The 22,032-nt window shown below is 44.3% G+C and overlaps 1 protein-coding gene across 1 annotated transcript in view; it reads left to right on the forward strand.

The window, feature by feature from the left end:
• mast2 (microtubule associated serine/threonine kinase 2) overlaps window positions 1-22,032 on the forward strand; it is a 228,622-nt gene that overhangs the window by 40,702 nt on the left and 165,888 nt on the right. The window contains exons 2-3 of the mRNA XM_056277837.1: window positions 8,254-8,404; window positions 8,894-9,078. Coding sequence (XP_056133812.1) covers window positions 8,254-8,404; window positions 8,894-9,078 — 336 coding nt within the window. The remainder of the gene's footprint in view (window positions 1-8,253; window positions 8,405-8,893; window positions 9,079-22,032) is intronic.

Genomic DNA, 22,032 nt, shown 5'->3' on the forward strand with positions numbered 1-22,032 from the left:
GTTTGTTTGTGTGTGGGCCCTGTGATGGCCTGGTGGCCTGTCCAGGGTGTCTCCTCGCCTGCTGCCCAATGACTGCTGGGCTAGACTCCAGCATCCCTGCGACCCTGAGCAGGATAAGCGGTTAAGATAATGGATGGCTTTTTAAAGAGATTGTACTCGTGTTTTACACAGTTCTGTGTAGTTTTTACCTGTTGGGAGGGCCATGTGTAGCTACGCATAGAGAAGAAAAAAAATAGACCAGTGATGGAGATCAGCAGTGCGGGTGCACGTGGATTCCATGGTCAGTGTAGCAGCTTCAGTTCAGTCCACTGCAGGAAAGACTTGATGTTCTCTGTAATTAGGTGGGGGAAAAAATATGTGCAAATATCGGTATCGGCAGTCTGCCAAAACGAGTTGGAAAATATCGGCATATTGGATGTCGTCAAAAATCCAGTTGAAGCTTGACTGTACACTTTGTTTAAAAACTAGGTCCACTTCATCTCCCACCTTGAATAGACCTTAATCAGTGTTAATTTCAGAACAAAATCCCGAGAAGGCTCATCACATCATGACAAAGAACCCCACCTCCCTCACCCCCACTACACACACACACCACAACACACACACACCGCGCATGTAAACACTACATATCCATGTATTTGAAGCAATACTTCCTCTGCTTGAAGTGTCATTTACAAGCGCTGGTTGTTTTCAAGCCAAGTGGTCCTCATGTCTACTTTTAACCTGATCTACAGTCATTTTCCGTTTGTGGAAACAAAACAGAAGAAAACCCACAATATCATTCCTTCAGTCCAGGAGTTCTACTTCATCCCGGGATCCAAAAGAAAGCTTTTACTGTTCGCCTCTGGCTCTCAGAATCTATTAAAACATTTCGCTACTCTTGTCATGTGGGGACCACTTTGGTCTCAACTGGGGGTTTTAGGAATCAAGGCTAAGACTGATTGTTTTGGAAATGGTTGCTTCGCGTGTGGACAAACAGTTTTTTTCCATAAACCACAGGGCCCACAGTCACACTGGCCCGTAGCTGAGAGCAGCCAGCGTTTGTCCTGGCCCAGCTCACACTCCTCCCTGTACTCCCACTTTTACCCGCCATCCCTCATGTCCATCTGTCATACTACTTTTCTCTCCGTCCAACCCTTTCTCTCCCTCCTTGTCTGTGTCTCTCTTCTTGCAAACACCTTGCTTTAGCACAGCTGGAAAACATCAGCTCTAACGAGAGCCACATGTTAACACACACACACACACACACACACACACACACTACTCTCTGTACTCCCACCGTCAGACAGGAAACATGTATGATGCAATATAATCTTGCACAGACATGCATGTTTTTTTATGATGTAACAGGCCAGATTCACCTAGGCTGCCTGGCAACCCAAGGCAGACAAAGCAACTAAAGGCCGACTGCAGCCTCTTAATCTTGAGCAGAAACAGGCTCAGATTCCTCAGCCGGGAGCCCACATGCCTACAGCTTTGCTCTTTCTATCTCCGTTTCTGTGTCTGTGTGTGTCTGTCACCTGCCCCCACTCTCTTTTCCTCTCAAACAATGAAGTTGTGGTTTGGTTGTGTTCTTCTGTCTGCATGCACCTGCAAGAAAAACAGTTTAAGCTGTTTCACCGCATGGGTGATGGCTGCTGGCCTAGATCAGATCACCGGGGAGCACGGAAATGTCTCTCCATGTGTGCGTGTGTGTGTGTATGTGTTTGTATGTGTATGACAACTTTGATGGTAGAGGGAAGGCCAGATAAGGGTTTTTTTTTTATGAATGATTGGAGTACCCGAGCAAGACAGTCTGAAGTCTGCAACTGCCTCAGTGTTGTGTGTCGACACAGGAGTCGGGTAAGGACGGAAAGAAAGCGTGTTTTCGTGACTATAGGAGTGAAGCGTTTGCTTTCGTGGGCTGGGTCAAGTTTTTCTTTTTTAATGTCATGTGGCAGGAAAAGCGGTCAAGCCCAACCCCTCAAACCTGGAAGCCTTGTGCCAGACTCGGTGCAGATAACGATTTGTTATTTTTTCATTCAGCCTAACTCACTTCTCAGTTTTACCAGCCAGAAGTTAGCTAGGTGGACAAGTGTTATGTACACATATCGAATATGAAAACAACTCTGTGTGTGCGTTTGGTTGTGTGGTTGTGTGTGTTGGCGCGAAAGAAGAACAGAAAGGATGGGGAGACAGAAAGGAATGTGATGGAGAGACCGAGAAAGAGAGGGGAGGCGAAGGAGTACCATCTGCATTTCCCAGTAAATCTTAAATCAGTAATGAATGTGTTTGGGGGAAGGGGGGGTGGACTGAGTGGTCGTAGGAGGGAGGTTGGACAGAGAGTGAGAGGGAGGGGGGGGTGACAGAGGCCAGAGAAGACCAATCAGGGTAGGTGTGCCAGTCAAATAGCAAGGGAGAGGAGTGGACATGACTTGCGGCTGTGCGTCGATGCAGCCGTCCAGTCATGTAGCCTACAGTCCGAACCCAACAAAATGTGTATTCTGTTTCATGATTATATACCACAAACTAGGTTGGTGTCCAAAAGTTGAAAGTTAAAAGGAAACACAAATAAGCAGGGTGAGGAAAAAATCCCAAGTGATCTCCACTCGGGAGCCTGACCACCAACTCCCTTTACCGCACGTCAGTCAAATGATATATTCCCCCAACTAAATTCCTGTCCGATTTGTCAAAACATTTCCAGAATCCTACCAAAAGAGCAGCGTGGAACTAGTAATACGGCAAGAAAATTACCAAATACAAATATTTACATGACCATGCCTAATTATCCGAGCTTGTTTACCAAAACGAGTAATGTTGGTGCAAACACAGGTTTGACTCTTATGGTACCGAGGAGGAGTGATAAGGAGGAGATAATTATTTGGATACCAGCTGTGCTTTATGTGTCCCTTGTGTTTGGAACAATAAATCAGTTTGGCACAGCAGTCCAAGGCACACCTGTGCACTAGCCAAAAGGGCGGATGAGGAGTTATTAGGGAGTACCGGGCTAGAGAGAGGGGGGGAAAGGAGGAGAAGAATGGAATGATCTCAAATGTGAAACGAGGGAAAGTAGAGAAGGAAGAAGAGGCGAAGGTTAAGTACTTTTCAGTGCTTTTTGAGGTTTTTGAAGGTTAGAGGTCATCTCCAGTTTTCAGGTTTTATATCAACAAACTTTACACCATCAAAATTCAGTAATATGGAGTCCACCTCTACCAGCAGTACTGTAAGAGTGACGAGAGATAGAAGCTTTCTCTCAGGAAGATTGTAGGGAAGCGCAGATTAAGCAAGAGCTGTGCACAAGTTGCTGGAGGCAAGCAAAAACCCAGCCTGTAGTATGAGCAGGCCCAGACAAAAGCACACCCACTGCTGGAAGGTAGTTCATTTGTTTTGCTGTTTAATACCAGAGTATATTGTAGGGAAACCAGAAAGATTGGTTAGGCATACAGACAAGACAGATGCTACGGGGCGCCAAATATTTTGAAGATCCCAACTGATACTATAGGGATCCTGATACAACAAACAGAATTTATAGCCCCAAAACAGAGATGACTGTGAACTTCCCCTAAAGAAAAACTCATCCTCAGGGTGCAAATAAGATTTGACGTATTTACCTCACCACATGACTTCTGCGGGCTTGGCACAGAGCCCGAAAACGTTATCATGTGAATACGAAGGAAGTGCTGTTGAACAAAAATTATTTGAATTAAAGTCAAATGAAAACTATATAAATCTGTTAATGATAACAGTAAAAGAGATGTTGGCGTTTTTCCATTTTTGAAAGAATGAGTGTGTGTGTGTGTGTGTGTGTGTGTGTGTGTGTGTGTGTGGGGCTGCATTCTTATATATAGTAGCTTTAATGTTAACAATTTTAGCTCGTTATGCAGTGATTTGACCAGCCGCACTGTCATAATAATGCAGTGTCCTACTTGGACATCAATCATGGCATAAAATAAGAATATTCAACCATCTGTTGACATTAAATTTTTCTACTCTGTCACCTACCTGCTGCCTACCATGGCGTGTACCCGGCCATTGTTCCAATGGTACCTCGGCTGTTACCTAGTTGCCTGGCTAGTAGAAGATGCTGGGAAATTTGCAGTTGTCAAATGAGAGGGTCTGAGTAAAACTCGAGCTTTTCCTACAGCATAACTAACAAGACAGCCGAAAACACGGACTAGCAACAGCAACGTGGGTACAGTGCAATCTCCCTGCAACATACGGTGAGCGTTGCTTTATAATGCCCTCCCATCCATCTCCCTGCCATGTGTCTTTTTCATCAGCTGCATCTGTGCATCATAAAGTGATAGGAAACCAAGCCAAGGCGATATTATGGTGCTGGCAGTAGACTCATTTAATCAAGGGTCAATACAGTCTGCAGCCAAAAGAGATTTTAAATCACATTTTGGATTGTCAGTGCATCACTAGGAGTGCGATACCCAAGAAGATTGATTGAGGTTTTTTTTTTTTTTGCTGTGTGGGACGTTGCTGTGGTAAAATTACGAGGCTGCGAGAGATTGCCAGTACATTGCTTTGCTGACAAGCCAAACTGTAGGATGTAACTGGCTGTCCATTCTCTCCGCCTGTCTGCCTATATACTTGCTGGCAGGCATAGCACTGCAGAATGTAGCTAATTATTTACTCCACAGGGACTGTAGATAAACAATGTTACATATTGAATATGAAACAGATGCAATGTGCAGTTTCTGGCTACAACTAATGTGCAGTACCTTTCCCTGGTGAGGCTTGTGAGTTTTTTTTAAACTTAGATTATGGGATAAGAATAATGAATGAAATAACTGATTTACATTTTGGTGTCATGAAACCCAGAGAGAGCAAGTGAGAGAGAGAGAGAGAGAGAGAGAGAGAGAGAGAGAGAGCGAGTGAGAGAGTCCAGGGCTGTAAATTCCAGTTGGAGAAGTCTCCCCGATGTGTTGAAAGATGTGATAGATTGTAGACATGTGTGTAACATTAAGTTGCTCCATGGGACCCCAACATAAGACGAACACTGGTTCAAGTAGAAGGCTGCAAAAGTAGAGGGTCCAGGAGAAAAATGGGTGGACATGGAGGAGGAAGTGATATAAAAAAAAAGAGAGGGGTGGGAAGAAGAAGTAGCCATTGTGACACACTGGTTTCACTTCCTTTGTGTCTGAGATTACCACGTGGTTTTGGAGGATGTACACACAATAACGATTTGGTTGCTCACTGATTACCCACACACAGTTATATGCGTTCATACACACACTACATACATGCATAGACTGGTTAAAACAGGACATAGGCCCTAAGGTTCTGTAACAAACTGGGCTCATAAGATGGACTTGTGATGGTCTTGAATTTATCACTGAACTCTGGTGAAAGATTCATGAAAGATTTTGGCACTGAACTTAGAATATAAATACAGCACGCACACACACCCTGTGGTATCCCTGTATTGTTGCAGAGCAGTAATGTGGCTACCTGACTCACCCTGTCAACAATACACTCATTATTTCTCCAGTGTTGATATTGTCTTGCTGTACCTCCAGTGGAACAATGTGCTGCTCCGTGTATGTTTGTGTGTACATGCAAGATGCACAGGTGTGTGTGTGTGTGTGTGTGTGTGTGTGTGTGTGTGTGTGTGTGTGTGTGTGTGTGTGTGTGTGTGTGTGTGTGTGTGTGTGTGTGTGTGTGTGTGTGTGAAAGTCGGGTAGTAAAATGTGTTCTCAGCAGGGTCTAACACAGTAGATGGTATTTATTTGAAGAGAGGATTACTGATCTGAACTTCAGATGGCACGAATGAGTCCTTAGTGTTGTTAGGACAGCTGCAGAGAGGAGACGGAGGGAGACGGAGCTTATTTAACTGTGTCACATTTCTGCCATTGTATGTTTTTAATTGAGTGCGCATTGATGGTTCAGTTATTTATATTTGGCTGGTTGGCTATTTGTGTGTCTGTGTGATGACAGTTGTGATCTTTCACAGGCCAGCACACACGAACACATTATAAAGGAAGGATTACGGGCTTTTTAATACTGTTTTTCCGTGTTGGTAATCTTTCTCCCCTCTGCACTTGAGAACATGAGATTATGAGTCCAGACCCAACAGATTGTTTGCACACTACTGACCATAAACCCCTTTAACGTGGCACGCTATCTGCCACCTAGCGGCAAAGAAAGGAAGTGCTGCATACACTACTTTTGCGCTGCATGTCCTATATAAAATGTATCATTTCCCCTGAGGTCACCAAAGGAGATGAGGAACTGCAGGCGCGTGTGTTTCACAAGTGGAAACAAAGTTGATCATCTGCACCATCTCTCCAGTGTGAGCCACGTCAGTATGTAGAACTGGATGGATAACTGGATAGATAACTGAATAGATGGTTATGAGAGAGTGGGCACGAAGCTGTGCCATGGAAATGTTCTTTCTTTTTTTCTTTTTTTTTACTTCAGTTTCAGTGCAGCATGGCCATGGCTTGTAAAGTACACAAATGCACATTTATGAGCAACAAGGCAGACACCCTTGTAATATATACAGTTAGCCTGAAAACATAAACAGTCCAATGTTTTTAATTAGGATTAGGACCATAGACCAGAAACTTTTTTTTTTTTTGGAGTAAACATCCACGGTCAGATATAGTTTTGGTTTTCTGGCTATCAATAAGAGCAGCTTGAAGACATTGTGAATTGCTGAACTTCACAGATGAAGGAGAGTGGAACTATGTTTAATTCTTAGGCTGTGATCACAGACTAAATAGTTAGGTCTCCGCTCCAGCGTCCACATGCAGAGCCACAGAATGACACTGGGGAACATTGAAAGTCCAGCTGTTGTAGGTAGGTCTTTTTGTTTATCACATGGAAAGGTACAGAGTAGGCAGAAATGACTTGTTGAAGCCTGTTTGAACCCAGTAGTTAATGGATGCAGTAGTTTTGTGTGTGTGTGTGTGTGTGTGTGTGTGTGTGTGTGTGTGTGTGTGTGTGTGTGTGTGTGTGTGTGTGTGTGTGTGTGTGTGTGTGTGTGTGTGTGCGTGCGTGCGTGCGTGCGTGCGTGTGCGTGTGTGTATGGGTGTACACACACATGTCTGAAAAATTTTCAGGAGAGTAGTCATGGTTTTATGTTTTATATTTTAACAGAGATTAACAGAAGCATTCACTCGGTGAATGTCAGTTGTGCAGCCATATGGCAGTCTATGCAATTGTGCAATGGTCCCCAGAGTGCGTGTGTGTGTTGTCTGTGTGTATATATTGGTAGGTCAGAGGACTGTTTGCAATTGTTTGTATGGTGTGACAAGGTGTGTGAGTGTGTGCGCACGTGTGTGTGTGTGTGTGTGTGTGTTTTACAGGGGTCATCCAGATGTTTCTGGAAAAGTCTTCTTGTCGAGGGCTTTTCTGCAGCCAGGGGAGAGGATATGAGCTCAAACGGCTCTTGTTTCCATGGCAACAGCGGATGTTTCTGAAATCCAAAAGATTTTATGTGTGTCTGCATTTCTGTGTTGGCTTTACTAGCAGTTATGATTTGTTATCTTCGCTGATGAATCTGATGAAACATTTTTGGATTGAATTATATGTTAAGAAAGCTTCTGTTTATCATAATAAAAAATAAACAAAATAAAAAATGTCAGGCTTTCTACTTTAACTTGAATTGTGCGCTCAAACCTTTGATAAGTGAACAGCATGAACAGTGTTGACAGCCAGATTGTTTCATGGCTATCGGTGATGTTGTCATGATGGAGTGAGCCAAGGATCTCGCTGTTGTTTGCTCCCAGTTTCATACTGAGAAAAACAGGTGGTTGTTTTTCCTCTTGAAACATGGTGCGCGTGCCTGTGTGTTTGCATCTATGGTGTGTGTTAGACATGGTGCGTGCGTGTGTGCTTTATGGCCATGTGAGTAGGAGATCTTGTGTCGGTGAGCTGTTAGCACTGTGTTTTATGACTTTATTTTGGCTGTGGGCCCACCTTGCACAATCTGAATGGTTCCTGAGATTTGCCCCCACTAGTCCAAGCCGGGTGTGGGTTTTACATTTTATCTTTTACTGTCACAGGTTCACATGCAGATATAGAGAACTACAATCCCCCATAATTGATGGGTATTTGGCCAGGGATCCTCTCGGAGTTCAGTTGAGAGTTCAGTTAATCTAACATTAGCAAACACTGAGCTAGCCTGTCTCCACTCTGAGAACTGGGGGTGTTCTGAAGGAGGATGTGTTGTATTGAATACAGCCATGTTTGAAAAGTCTGTTCTTTTTTCTGTCTCTCAATCTGTTTTTTATATCCTTCTCTTTCTTTCCTCCTCTGCTCCAGAAGGACTTTGCAGCCCCCCCTCCCCTTCTCTTCAGGAAGCTGAGCAATCCAGATCTGTCGCCAGCAGCGACCGCCGCGACTAAGACTAAACTGCATCGGCAGCTGAGCCAGGATGAGAGCCGTGCCCGACGCAGTAGCATGGCCATGACTGGTACCACATGCAAACACTCATTGATATGCACCAAAGCAGGCACATGTGTAGTGCAGACATTCAGCTCAAACGCACACACACACACAGTCCAACATATATGCTAAGGATCAGGACCGTTGACCAGTTTTCTGATGAGGTTATCGCTGTCATGACTAGCCAGTTTAAATTGTTATTTTGCACACAGAATTAAAACGCTGATAAAGTTTGCAAAATCAGAGTACCACCAACTAGGATAGAAAAGCAGATGGGTTATGATTTGGTTGGCTGCCACTGAGCATGTTTACATACAAACTAGTGCCTGATACAACCTTACTGGAAGTAATAAATTGAAGGCAATAGTTTTATTCGAGCATGTAAATGGTTTGAAATCAGATTAAGGTGTTTGTATGACTTCCTTTGATCAGAGTAAAGCCTTTATCGGTTTATGATCAGATTATTAGTCTACATGTAAACACACCTGATATTGCTCCGGTCCATATCACCCCCTAGGTAAACAGCTATTGCCTCTGTCCAGTAGTCTGCATGGTGGTGTGAGCCAACTGGCATGGCAGGGGGCCTCTGGGGGTCTTGGAACAGCCATAGCTGCAGGGGGTCCTCCTGGAGGAGAGGTCAACAACATGGTCCGCATGAGGAACCAGACGCTTGGACAATCTGCACCCTCCCTCACCGGACTGGTATGTACTCAACCCAAAACTACACATACACACACAAAATCACCCAAAACATGCAAAATACACACAGTCAACCCCACACATTGACACAATACATGAACATTGTGCACACGAACACAATACATGCATGCACATATACAGGAAATGCATGCTTACATGGAGACACAACTGCAGGAGACATGCTGTAGAAACAGAAGCATCACTCATAGACACAGACAAATATAGGAATTGGAAATGTGGCAGTTTTAGCCCTGGGTGACTTGGGACCAGTAACACTGCTCTTCTGACACTTACCAGCCTGATTCCATATGGATGGATTCCCATCTACAAGGGAGGTGGCTCAGTGCCAACTTAATGCAGGGATGCAACACACAGACTGATGATGACTCAGACCTTTACACACACACACACACACACACACACACACACACACACACACACACACACACCCACCCACACAGAGGCACAGGCAGTTTGCATTCTTAGAGAGGTACACTTTCACAGCTGCACACCATCCTGTATGAGGGAGAAATGGAGCATAAATGACCTTGTGTGAATGTTACTTTGTGGGTGTGCCTGTGCATATGCGCTTATGTTTGAGAGAGAGAGAGAGAGAGAGAGAGAGAGAGAGAGAGAGAGAGAGAGAGAGAAACCATCAGAGAGCAAAACAATGCTGACCTATATATGATGGTACTCTTGACTGCCTCTATTCAGCAGCATGCAGGGGTTTGAGTGAACTTCCTGGCGCAGTGTTCCTCTCTTTGCACAGCTCTGACCCCTGCTGGTGTTGGAGAAAACTGTAGAATTTCGAAGTGCTGTCTTGTGATAGTTAAATGCGTTTAACTATCACTATTAGGACGAGGAAACAAAAACATATTAGTCTTATTTTTGTCAGACTCCTTTTGAGTTGTTTAGTTTGTTGTTGTTGTTTTCTCCTTAAGCTTCCATTGCGAATTTTTATGTACTGTAACTGAATCCAAAATGTATTTTGCCAATTTGGTAGGACTGGTGGGAGTGAGTTTTATCTTACAAACTTAAGAAACCTGAATTTGAGAGAGGGGACTCGGTTTCATGAAAATACATTTACGTATCTGTGAGGACTCACCACACGTTACTCCCTTAACCATTTTAGGAATGTACTCACTGTTTGTGGAGTACTGGTGCAGACTATTTCATATTCATTTGTCATCGCCACATATGTGCTTAAACCATTTCTCATAGAAAGGGACAAGTTTAATGTTGCTTCAGGAAATAAAACTACACTCTTTATCTTGCAAATAGCTACCAGACAGGTTTTTGACCAACTGCCATTTAAACTCAAACATCGGCAACTATAGGTAGAGAATCTCGTTTAAACAAAGCTATTCCCCAATCCGACAGCAGATGTCAGCATTGTACAATGTGTAGCTGCATCAGTCAGGACAACGTCACTAAGACCTTGGCAAGTATGTCATGCCGTGGTGCAAATAGTTAATCTGTTGAGCCAGTGTTACTGGAGGGTTTTATGACTAAATAGCCTTTTGTAATTTTTCCTTTGCTTCTCGTTACCTACTTTGTTACCTAGATTAGATTAGTTCAATTTATCTGGTCAGAAAAACACCAGTGTGTCATGACACAGTAGCAGTTTTGAGTGAAAACCTGGGCCTCCCTGTGGACGGTTTTGAAGATTGGCAGTGATTATATGGGGAGCGGCAGTGGCTGAGGAGGTAGAGTAGGTTGTCTGGTAACTGGAGGGTTGCTGGTTTGATCCTTGGCTCCCTGAGCAAGACACATAACTCCTAACTGCCTCTGATGAGCTGGTTGACACCGCCATCGGTGTATGAGTGTGTGTCTGTGTGTGCATGGGTAAATATGTGAGGTATTAATTATAGAGTGCTTTGGAAAAAAAGCACCATTTACAGACGTGCTCAAATTTGTTGGTACCCCTCCACAAAAAACAAAGAATGCGCAATTTTCTCTGTAATAACTTGAAACTGACAAAAGTAATTGGCGTCCACCATTGTTTATTCCATTTTTTTTTTTTTTATTCAACACAATATTATAAATAGGGCAGCACGGTGGCTCAGTGGTTAGCGTGGTCGCCTTACAGCAAGAAGGTTCTGGGTTTGAGCCCCGGGGTAGTCCAACCTTGGGGGTCGTCCTGGGTCATCCTTTGTGTGGAGTTTGCATGTTCTCCCCGTGTCTGCGTGGGTTTCCTCTGGGTGCTCCGGTTTCCTCCCACAGTCCAAAGACATGTAGGTCAGGTGAATCGGCTTTACTAAATTGCCCATAGGTATGAATGTGTGTGTGTGTGTGTGTCGGTCCTGTGTAATGTCCAGGGTGTCTCCCCGCCTGATGCCCAATGACTGCCGGGGTAGGCTCCAGCATCCCCGCGACCCTGAGAGCAGGATAAGCAGTTCGGATAATGGATGGGTGGATAATATTGTGAAATGATGGGACCTGTAACCCCATATTTTATTGCACAACCTTTAAAGGTAGTCATTGCATTCAAATTTATCTGCGGCTCTCAGTGAGACTTCTGCACCTGTTAACAGATATTTTGGCTCACTCTTCCTGTGCAAACTGCTCCAGCTGTTTCAGGTTTGATGGGTGCTTTCTCCAGACTGCAAGTTTCAGCTCTTTCCATAGATGTTCGATTGGATTCAGATCAGGACCCACAGAAGGCCACTTCAGAATGGTCCAATGTTTCATTCTTATCCATTCTTGGGTGCTTTTAGTTGTGTGTTTTGGGTCATTATCCTGTTGGAGGACCCATTTGCTGTGACTGAAAGAGAGCGTTCTGACACTGGGCGGTATATTTCGCTCCAGAACGCCTTGATAGTCTTGAGATTTCATTGTGCCCTGCACAGATTAAAGGCACTTTATACCAGGTGCAGCAAAGCTTAAAAACATAACCGAGCATCCTCCATGTCTCACTGCAGGTATGGTGTTCTTTTCTTTGAAATCTTCATTTTTGTCATCTGTGAACATAGAGCTGATATAATTTGCCAAAAAGCTCCAGTTTTGACTCATTTGTCCAAAGCACCTTCTCCCAGAAGGATTGTGGCTTGTCAATATTTATTTTAGCAAATTCCAGTCTGGCTTTTTTTTAATGTTTTTCTTTCAAAAGTGGAGTCCTGCTGGGTCTTTTTCCATGGAGCCCATTTTCGCTCAAAAAGTGATGGATGGTGGGATCAGAAACTGATGTGCCTTCACTTTGGAGTTCTGCTTGTGTCTCTTTGGCAGGTGTCCTTTGTCCTTTTTCTACCATTCGCGGTATCCTTCTGTTCAATCTGGGGTCGATTTTCCTCTTGTGGCCGCGCCCAGGGACGTTGGCTACAGTTCCATGGACCTTAAATGTCTTAATAATATTTGCAACTGTTGTCACAGGAACATCAAGCTGTTTGGAGATGGTTTTGTAGCCTTTACCTTTACCATGCTTGTCTATTATTGTTATTATTATTATTATTATTATTTTCTTTCTGATCTCCTCAGACAAACTCTCTCCTTTGCTTTCTTTGGTCCATGTTCAGTGTTGTACCCACAAACATACCAAACAGCATAGTGACTACTTTTCTCTGTTTAAATAGGCTGAATGACTGATTACAACGTGCAGTACTAATTAAAGAAACTAATTAGTTTGAAATATCACCATGATCCAATTTTTATTATCTTTTCTAAGGGGTACTAGCAAATGTGTCCAGGCCATTTTAGAGTATCTTTGTAGAATAAGCAATAATTCATCTCTCTTCACAGCTTCTTTGCTTTATTCTATGACAAACCAAAGGCATGCAGGTGTACATGACAGAATAGCTTTTCACTTCATCAGTATTAAGGGGAAATGAAACATTATTTCAATGAGTTGTAAGGGTACCAACAAATTTGAGCACGCCTGTAAATGCAGTCCATTTACCCTTTCCGCTTATTGTGAGTTTATGTTGGTTTAGCACACACAATGAACTGCCTGATCAGTCACATGATCTGGAGTGACTATATGTCGCATATATATAGTGCACGTATACTTGTTTTAGCATCTCTGTGGTTGACTTGGTTAAGGATCACCATCTTTGTTGAATGCTGTTGAAAGAAATAAAAAAGCCAGTTGTGTCACGGGTGTGTTTTGGCTCATTTAAATGATATTATAATCTCCTCAAAACCTTTTCCCCCCCCTTCTCTCTCTCTCTCTCTCTCTCTCTCTCTCTCTCTCTCTCTCTCTCTCTCTCTCTCTCTCTCTCTCTCTCTCTCTCTCTCTCTCTCTCTCTCTCTCTCTCTCTCTGTGATTGTGGAAGGGGATTGTTACTCAGCCAGCAGGAAATTGTAGATGGGATTTAGAAGAGAAAGCCTGACCTGTGAAGTTACTCAAGCTGAGCAAATAATCATAGTTCCTTATAGTTCTCATGGACAGTCTTATTAATATTTTCCTTTCTTGGCAGATGCCCCCAACGGCTTTACACACTAATTCCGTTACATGCGCTCACACACTGATCTTCACTGTTTCTCTCGATCAAACACACACAACCCGTCCACGTTTTTTCTCTGTGTCACACACTTTGACTCTTACCGTCTTTATCGCTGTCTGTCTCTTACTCTTGCACACAGCTACACACTCAGGGATGCAGACTTTAACACACAACACACCTACATGTAGAAGGCTATACACAGCTGTCGGGAGTTCGAAGTTTCCAGCAGACAGCAGTCCATTCCCATAAAACATGATAATATCTATATCCCAGTGTTGTGCGTCAGGGTCACGGCTGTCGGGCTTATCATTGATAGCCTGGCTCAACATTCTGCCTTGAACTGATTTGAATGATTCACATTAGGACTTGGGGAGAACACCTGAACCCCTTTCTTTCCCTTTATTTTCATCCGCTTCTCGACTCTCCTCCCTCTCTCCCTTACCCCTGCTCCCTTGCCTTGGAAGAAGGTATGCTCAGGAAGATTTAGAAGACTGCATTTTTTTTCAAATAACCTTGTTCATCCCCGTTCTTCTTATGCATAATCAGATTTGTTGTCTGATTATACCGTTGGCCATTTTTGAACTTGTTTTTTTTTAGGCATGTCAAATGAGAACAAATGACTGGTTAACTTTTGGCTCGAGTCAACTTGTTGAATTCATTTATACAGCCCTAAATCACACTCGAGTCCCAGAGGACTTTGCATTCTCCAATATAGGTGAAAAGCATGCATGACAATGTACGGCGCCCCTTAGCCTTAGACCCTTGATTCGCAAACCTTATTAGGAAAAAAAATGGGGAGAAACCTCAGCAGGAGCGTCAGAGGAGGGCTCCTTCTTCCAGGACTGGTAATGGAGAACAGTAGGTACTGAGTGGACAGATACACTCAGATTCATAATAAGCACTCAATGAGGCACTTAATACATTACACACAGTCAGAACGAAACAGTGCAGAATATGTGTGTTGGGCTGTCGAGCGTTGGTTCCCCCTCTAACAAAGGACGACATGTTGACATGAGCAGCGGGTGTGCTGGGTTTTGCATTTTGACAGGTAGACAGAAGCTGTGAGAGCAAACTTAAGGTAGCTACAGGTACGTGAGCAGATGCCCCCTTGCCCCCGTGCACACGAGTGGGTTTGATGTGTAGCTGGGGTAGATGTGTGGAGCTCGAGGGCTCCGTCTGTTGGTAAAAAAAAAAAGCCCTGGATGGACGGCCAGATGCTGTTTACCTCTCTGCTAATAATCGAGGACTTGTGTTTGAGTTTGAGTGCATGTGTGTGTGTGTGTGTTCACAAGCTTGGAGTGTTTTGGGTTTTTTTTCTGCTCTGGTGAGGCCAGAACAGAATATTGCTTGGTGACCTCTGTAAGTGCCAAATTCTGCCCCCCAGTGCTGAGCACCTGTACAGTTTTATTAACACACACACACACACACACACACACAAACAATGTTTGACTAGTGAAAAACGTCCTAATTGTGTAGAGTCAATTACTAGCTCAGGTCACTGCTGATTACCAGCCTGCTTTGACTATGTGAAGCTTTTCACTCGTGCACTTGATGCGGAGCACGTTTGAACCCTCCGTTAATGCACAGCAGAATTAGCATATTGTTTGAATTTGTTTTAGGGATGAAAAACAACAAACTTCACTGAAAGGGAATGCAGGACAAATGTGAAATGTGGCGCTATTGTTGCAACCCGTGCCTCGGTTTTTTGTCATTAAGACACGATCAGACGCTGGCAGGAGACATGAGAGAGCCCCAGCCTTGCCTGTGAAGAGAGAGAGAGAGAGAGAGAGAGGGCCAGAACTCAGAGGAGAAGCCAAAGCATTGTTGTTGTTTTTTTAACTCTACACAAAATTGCCTCTACTTATTCACTGGCAGATAGTAACTGGCGTTGTCTGCTGCAGTTGGCCCAAGGCAGAGAGATTGAATGCTTAACTGTGGGTGGGTGGGTGCATATTTCTGTTGTAGCAGGTACCATTAGTTAAGCAGTTTCTCACCTGTTAATTTTTTTTTTTGGATTCCCCCCCCCTCCCCCCAATTATCTCCGCAATTGTACCCAGTCAATTACCCCACTCTTCTGAGCCGTCCTGGTCACTGCTCCACCCTCTCTGCCGAGCCGGGGAGGGCTGCAGACTACCACATGCCTCCTCCGATACATGTGGAGTTGCCAGCCGCTTCTTTTCACCTGACAGTGAGGAGTTTCACCAGGGGGACGTAGCGTGTGGGAGGATCACGCTATTCCTCCCAGTTCCCCTTCCCCTCCAAACAGCCGCCCTGAATGACCAGAGGAGGCGCTAGTGTAATGACCAGGACGCATACCCACGTCCGGCTTTCCACCCTGTGACACAGCCAATTGTGTCTGTAGGGACGAGTGCCAAGCTGGATGTAACACAGGGAGTCGAACCCTGTGTTGATAGGCAACAGAATAGACCACTACACTACCCGGATGCCCCCTTGTTAATTTTCTGAAGGTAACTGAAATACAGATGTCTGGCACTGAGTAGAACTGAGTGAAATTTCAAGGGGTTTCTTATCAAGAGCAGCTGTGAGGATATTCTTGTCTAGGCTGTATCCTGTTAAATCTGAGAAATTCAAAGTGATGTATCGTTGATGCTGGAGGATACGGAAAATATTGTTGTCATTATAATCAGCGGAAATGTTACACAATATTGATATCTATCAAGATATCCGCTTAAATATTCAAAAATATACCATATTCAAGAATCCAACTGAGGTTCATCACATTGATCTGTTTGGTAATGTAAAGTATAATATCAAACCAAAACTAGTTTTCAAATAATGCTTATACCTCAAATATTCCAGCACTCATTTAGTGAGAAATGCTGGGGAATAGAGCTTGTCGTTAATTTAGACAACAAAATCGTGTGTCACAACATGACAATATCCAAATATTACTCGATACAATACCACTGAAAGACGATAAATGATGATACTGAATTATCGCCCATTCCCATGTATCATACCTGGACAGTTAAAATGAGAGGCTAAAAAAAAAGCAGTATAATGAAATTTTATGTGGAGTACCAAACTCTTCATGGCCATTTTTCTGCATACCTAAATCTCTGCCTAGAGGTAGGAGAGTACTTACCTTCAGGCAGACTTTATTTAGTGTGCACCTCAGTGACCTCATCCTGATGTGTCCAAGGAGAAAATGTAGGGGGCAAGCTAATGCAGCTGCCAGTTAAATATACATAAGAACATGCTGAATAATTACTGTGCTCATGCCTCACTTCTGTCACAGCGGCCAGCTGACACCAAGCATGACACCGCCGCATTAGGTGATTATAGCTGCTTGTCTGTAATTTTGAACAGGACTTTTTTTCTTTTTCTTTTTTTTTTACAAAATCTTAGATATGATGTCACACATTTAGGGGATGAGACCCATCTTTGTGCCTATCTGTTTGTCTTTTTGAATTCATCTCTAGTCCATGCACCATTAGTTTTCCATATGCTCAACAGTTTTGCCGCCCTGGCTAGCACTTTATACACAGTGATGGATGTGTCATGAGTAACACAAAGCTGGGTTCATCCTCTCTATTATGGGTGTCCAAAGATGATTCTGTTTTCTCATTAGCTTAGAAAGTCCAAGCTGGGGAGCGTCCAGGTGGCATGGCGGTCTATTCCATTGCCTCCCAACACGGGGGATCGCCGGTTCGAATCCCCATGTTACCTATGGCATGGCTTGGTCGGGCGTCCCTACAGACACAATTGGCCGTGTCTGTGGGTGGAAAGCTGGATGTGGGTATGTGTCCTGGTCGCTGCACTAGTGCCTTCTCTGGTCAGTCGGGGCGCCTGTTCGGGGGGGGGCTAGGGGGAATAGCGTGATCCTCCCATGCACTACGTCCCCCTGGCGAAACTCCTCACTGTCAGGTGAGAAGAAGAGGCTGGCATGTGGTAGTCTGCAGCCCTCCCCAGATCGGCAGAGGGGGTGGAGCAGCGACTGGGACAGCTCGGAGGAGTGGGGTAACTGGCCAAGTACAATTGGGGAGAAAAAATGGGGAGGGGGGGGGATCAAAAGCAAAAAAGTCCAACTTGATTGTATTTGGCTTTTCCGTGTCGTCAGAGGCTTGTTCTTTTGCGGTCTTGGGTAATTCGCCAGGCTCTGAATTAAGGCCTCATATTCATCAAAGAGCATATTGAGCAACCAAGCTGAAATGCTAGAGTAAACAAAATAACATCTGCATCAGCAGCATCTGAGGCAGACAGTCTTGGCAGTGCCCCCCCCCCCCCCAAGTAAACAGTAAACATGCAGGACAGATTCGCTCTGGCAAGCTGAGCACAGTACTGTTGCATCTCTGCACATCAGCCTACTTCTCTCTGTAGGCTTCGGCAAAATAAATAAAAAGAATAATAAAAATGGATTTAAAAAACAACATAGTGCAGAACGTCTTCAAAACATACCCAGTGTGGCCAATCGCGTCGGGCGCTTTTTTTTTGTTTTTTTTTTTTTGCTGCAGTCGGGAAAGCTGGTAAACAAGTCTGCTGCATATTTCTGTTTCTGTCTTCAAAGTCATGAGCTACTGAACAACTGCTCCTCTTAGGATGCCTCTGCACCACAAACTGCATTTGCAAAGCTGCCCCGGGCATCTCAGATGGACAGGTTTATTGTTGCTGTCGTGCGAGCACTTGTAGCCCCGGGGGGGGGGGGGTGTATGCTTCTTTTGTAGGGTTTTTTTCTTCTTTTTGTTTCATAATCGACTTCAAGGTTTATAAAACCCGCTGTGCAGAATCCCTTGGATGATTTCATAAACACATTGCTGTCAGTCTCGCTGCTGTGTTTCTGCAATGTTCCTTTTAGTTCTTGAAAAGTTGGCTGTTTGGTGATGGCATGTTTTATACCTCTGCAGCTCCAGACCAGCAGGGACAACAAGGTACTCTGAAGGGAGAGAGAAAGAGAGAGAGAGAGAGAGAGAGAGAGAGAGAGAGAGAGAGAGAGAGAGAGAGAGAGAGAGAGAGATATGAGTCATGCTCGAGGTTGCCCTTTCTTTGAGGGAGAGAGAGACAGAGAGGGTGGGGGAGGTTGTAAATTGGGGACGCAGCCTGTCTCTGCATATCTATAGTCGACGTCATCTTTCTCCCCATCACTTGCTGTCGTTCCTTTATAAACACACCCATAACTCCTCTCCGTCTTGCCTCGGGCCGTTGGTTCTCCTTGTCATGTGTCTGATGCATCGCTATAGGAGGACACTGTGTAGCCTTACTGAACTGACGCCAACATTCACCTACTGTGAGAAACAGACCTTTGCGCACACACACACACACACACACACACACACACACACACACACACACACACACACACACACACACACACACACACACACACACACACACCTCTCGGATTGTCAAGATGGCCACAGATAGTTTGTTAGCTAGCCTTGGGGTACAGCTGAAAGATGGTGCCAGTTCTGCGTGTGTGTGTGTGTGTGTGTGTGTGTGTGTGTGTGTGTGTGTGTATATGTGTGTGTGTGTGTGTGTGTGTGTGCAAACATTTTGAACACATTTTAACAGTACCCTGTTAATACCAAAAGCCATGAGCTCTGCGGTCACAATAACTGTGACATGAAATTGTCATACCGTCCCAGATGGATGGATGGATGGATAGATAACAGTGTTGAAACTGAGAAGCTTGGACTTATTTTTCCACAGCTGAAATTACATCTTTGTTATTACAGAGATGGTAAAGTTAAAAAAAAAAAAGGCACCGTTGGGTACTGGTACCAAATTCCAGGTACCTTTATCGGTTCAAATGTGAACCGTGCCCAACACTAACTGCTGGTGGAGAGAAGGATGGGTGGGTAGAGGAACAGAAAATAAAAGGCCGAGAGGATGAGGCACTTTATGATCACACGTGGTTGCCGAGGGGGGGAGGTAAAAGCTTTTGGAAGACAAATTTGATAAGTGTCTCAGCAGTGACACACAAACATTAGTTTGCAAAAAAAAAAGTGTTTTTGTAAACGAGGACCCACCGCTTTCAGCAGAGCTCCTATGGTGTGTAATGATGCATAAAGAAAGAGGGAATTGATAGCTGAAATGTGCTTTTGTCCTCACTTGCATTTTTTAATGATCCCAGCTTTTAAAAAGCACTATAGACAACACTAGTCATCATGTTATACCCCGCAATGCCGCACGCCTGCTGGTTTTAATTTTCAATGACCAAAATGCAAAACCTAAAACATCATACCCTTATTCTGTTTGTTTGTTTGTTTGTTTTTTTACTGACAGATAGATCTTTGTCTGTACAAATCTCCTTCTTCCGGCTGCTCCTGTTGGGGGTCACCCCATCGGATCATCCGTTTCCCTCTCTTCCTGTCAACTTGTCCATCAGCATTGCAAACAAAGGGCTCAGAGCCGATCCTTGATGTAATCCCACCTCCACCTTGAACCCATCCATCATTCCTACCGCACACTGCACCGCTGTCACACTGCCCTCATATACGTATATCCTGCACCACTCTTACATACTACTCTGCCACTCCCAACTTCCTCACACAATACCGCACCTCCTCTCTCGGCACCCTGTCATATGCTTGCTCTAAACCCACAAAGACACAATGTAGCTCCTTCTGACCTTCTCTATACTTCTCAATCAACATTCTCAAAGCAAACATCGCATCGCATTGCATCAAATAAAGTGTTCCTGATTCCTGATCTGTGGTGCTCTTTCGTGGCATGAAACCATACTGCTGCTCGCTAATTGTCACCTCTCCTCTTAAAGTAGCTTCCACTACTCTTTCCCATATCTTCATGCTGTGGCTGTTCAACTTTATACCTCTGTAGTTGCTGCAGCTCTGCACATAGCCCTTATTCTTGAAAATTGGTACCAGTATGCTTCTCCACTCCTCAGGCATCCTCTCACTTTCCAAGATTGTGTTAAACAGTCTAGCTAAAACTCCACAGCCATCTCTCCTAAACACCTTGATACCTCCACAGGTATGTCATCTCGACCAACCCCCTTTCCACTCTTCATCCTTTTAATGGCTGCCCTCACTTCCTCCTTGCTAATCCACTGCACTTCCTGATTCACTATCTCCACATCATCCAACCCTCTCTCTCTCGCTTTCTCTCTCTCTCTCTCTCTCTCTCTCTCTCTCTCTCTCTCTCTCTCTCTCTCTCTCTCTCTCTCTCTCTCTCTCTCTCTCGTTTTCTTCATTCATCAGCCCTTCAAAGTACTCCATCAACCTTCTTAACACACTCTTCTCGCTTGTTAGCACATTTCTATCTCTATCCTTCATTACCCTAACCTGCTACACATCCCAGTTCGGTCCCTCTGTCTAGTCCAGTGTTTCCCAAACCAGTCCTCAAGAACCCCCTATCCTGCAGATTTTCTTTGCAACCCTGAATAGGTACCTGTTTGTAGTTATTCAACCAATCAGCAATGAATTATGTCAGATGTTGCACACCTTGCATAATTAAGTGCTGTGAGATGATTGGTTGAGTAAGTACAAGCAGGGCTACCTATGCAGGGTTACAATGAAAGTCTGCAGGATAGGTGTTCCTTGAGGACTGGGTTGGGAAACGCCGGTCTAGTCAATCGGTACAACTCCTTTTTTTCTTCCTTAGTGTCCAACCTCTCAAACAACTTGCCATATGCCTTTTTCTTTGCCTTTGCCACCTCTCTCTTCACCTTACACCACATCTCCTTGTACTCCTCTCTGCTTTCTTCATCTCTCTGGCTATCCCACTTCTTGTTCGCCGACCTCTTCCTCTGTATATGTTGGTAACCCGGGCCTCGACCGATCTGGTATGGAAATCTGATTTATGATCCGCATATTTGATTTGGCATAGGTTTTACGCCAGATGCCCTCCCTGATGCAATCCTCCCCATTTATCGGGGCTGGGGACCAGCACTAAGAATGCACTGGCTTGTGCTTCCCCAGTGGCTGGGCTCTTTGTTCTTTGTCTGGACAAATGATTGAGCTTAATGCCCTTGGTAGAATGCAGAGAATGGAACCAAGTTTTCCTTTCTTTGTTCATCGTGCCGTCTGACATGAAAATAATTCACAGTATAAGCTCTTTACTTTCTCTGACTTTCTATTAAATGGCAACGCCATCTGCATTCTTTTCTGGATTTTTCAAATGGAAACGCCCTCTCGGCCGTTAGCAGAAAGCAGTGAAGTGGGTTAGCGCTGATGCTACCCCTCCCCTCCCTCAACACCCCACCCCCCACACACACAGTGTGTTGATAGTGTAAGCATTGAGAGTAACAAATGTGTTAAAGTAAAGTGCAGAAACCTATGTCAGGTCACATGGAAGAAAGGCTTGGGAACATAGCAATTTGATGCTAAAACTTAGACCAAAATTTTAATTTTCAGATTTGAATACATAGGGAACACTACTGGGAAGCCACAGAATGATATAAGAACCTCAAAAACACAAAAAATTGACCCTCCCTTTAATATCTGTCTCTTTTTTGCATTCTCTCCCTTTATCCATTCCATTGAATCAGAGTTTCACCACCTCAACAGACTGCAAGTATTACAGGGTAATTCTGATATTT

The sequence above is a fragment of the Lampris incognitus genome, chromosome 3 (genome assembly GCF_029633865.1).
Source record: "Lampris incognitus isolate fLamInc1 chromosome 3, fLamInc1.hap2, whole genome shotgun sequence".
In the NCBI taxonomy this organism is placed as follows: domain Eukaryota; kingdom Metazoa; phylum Chordata; class Actinopteri; order Lampriformes; family Lampridae; genus Lampris; species Lampris incognitus.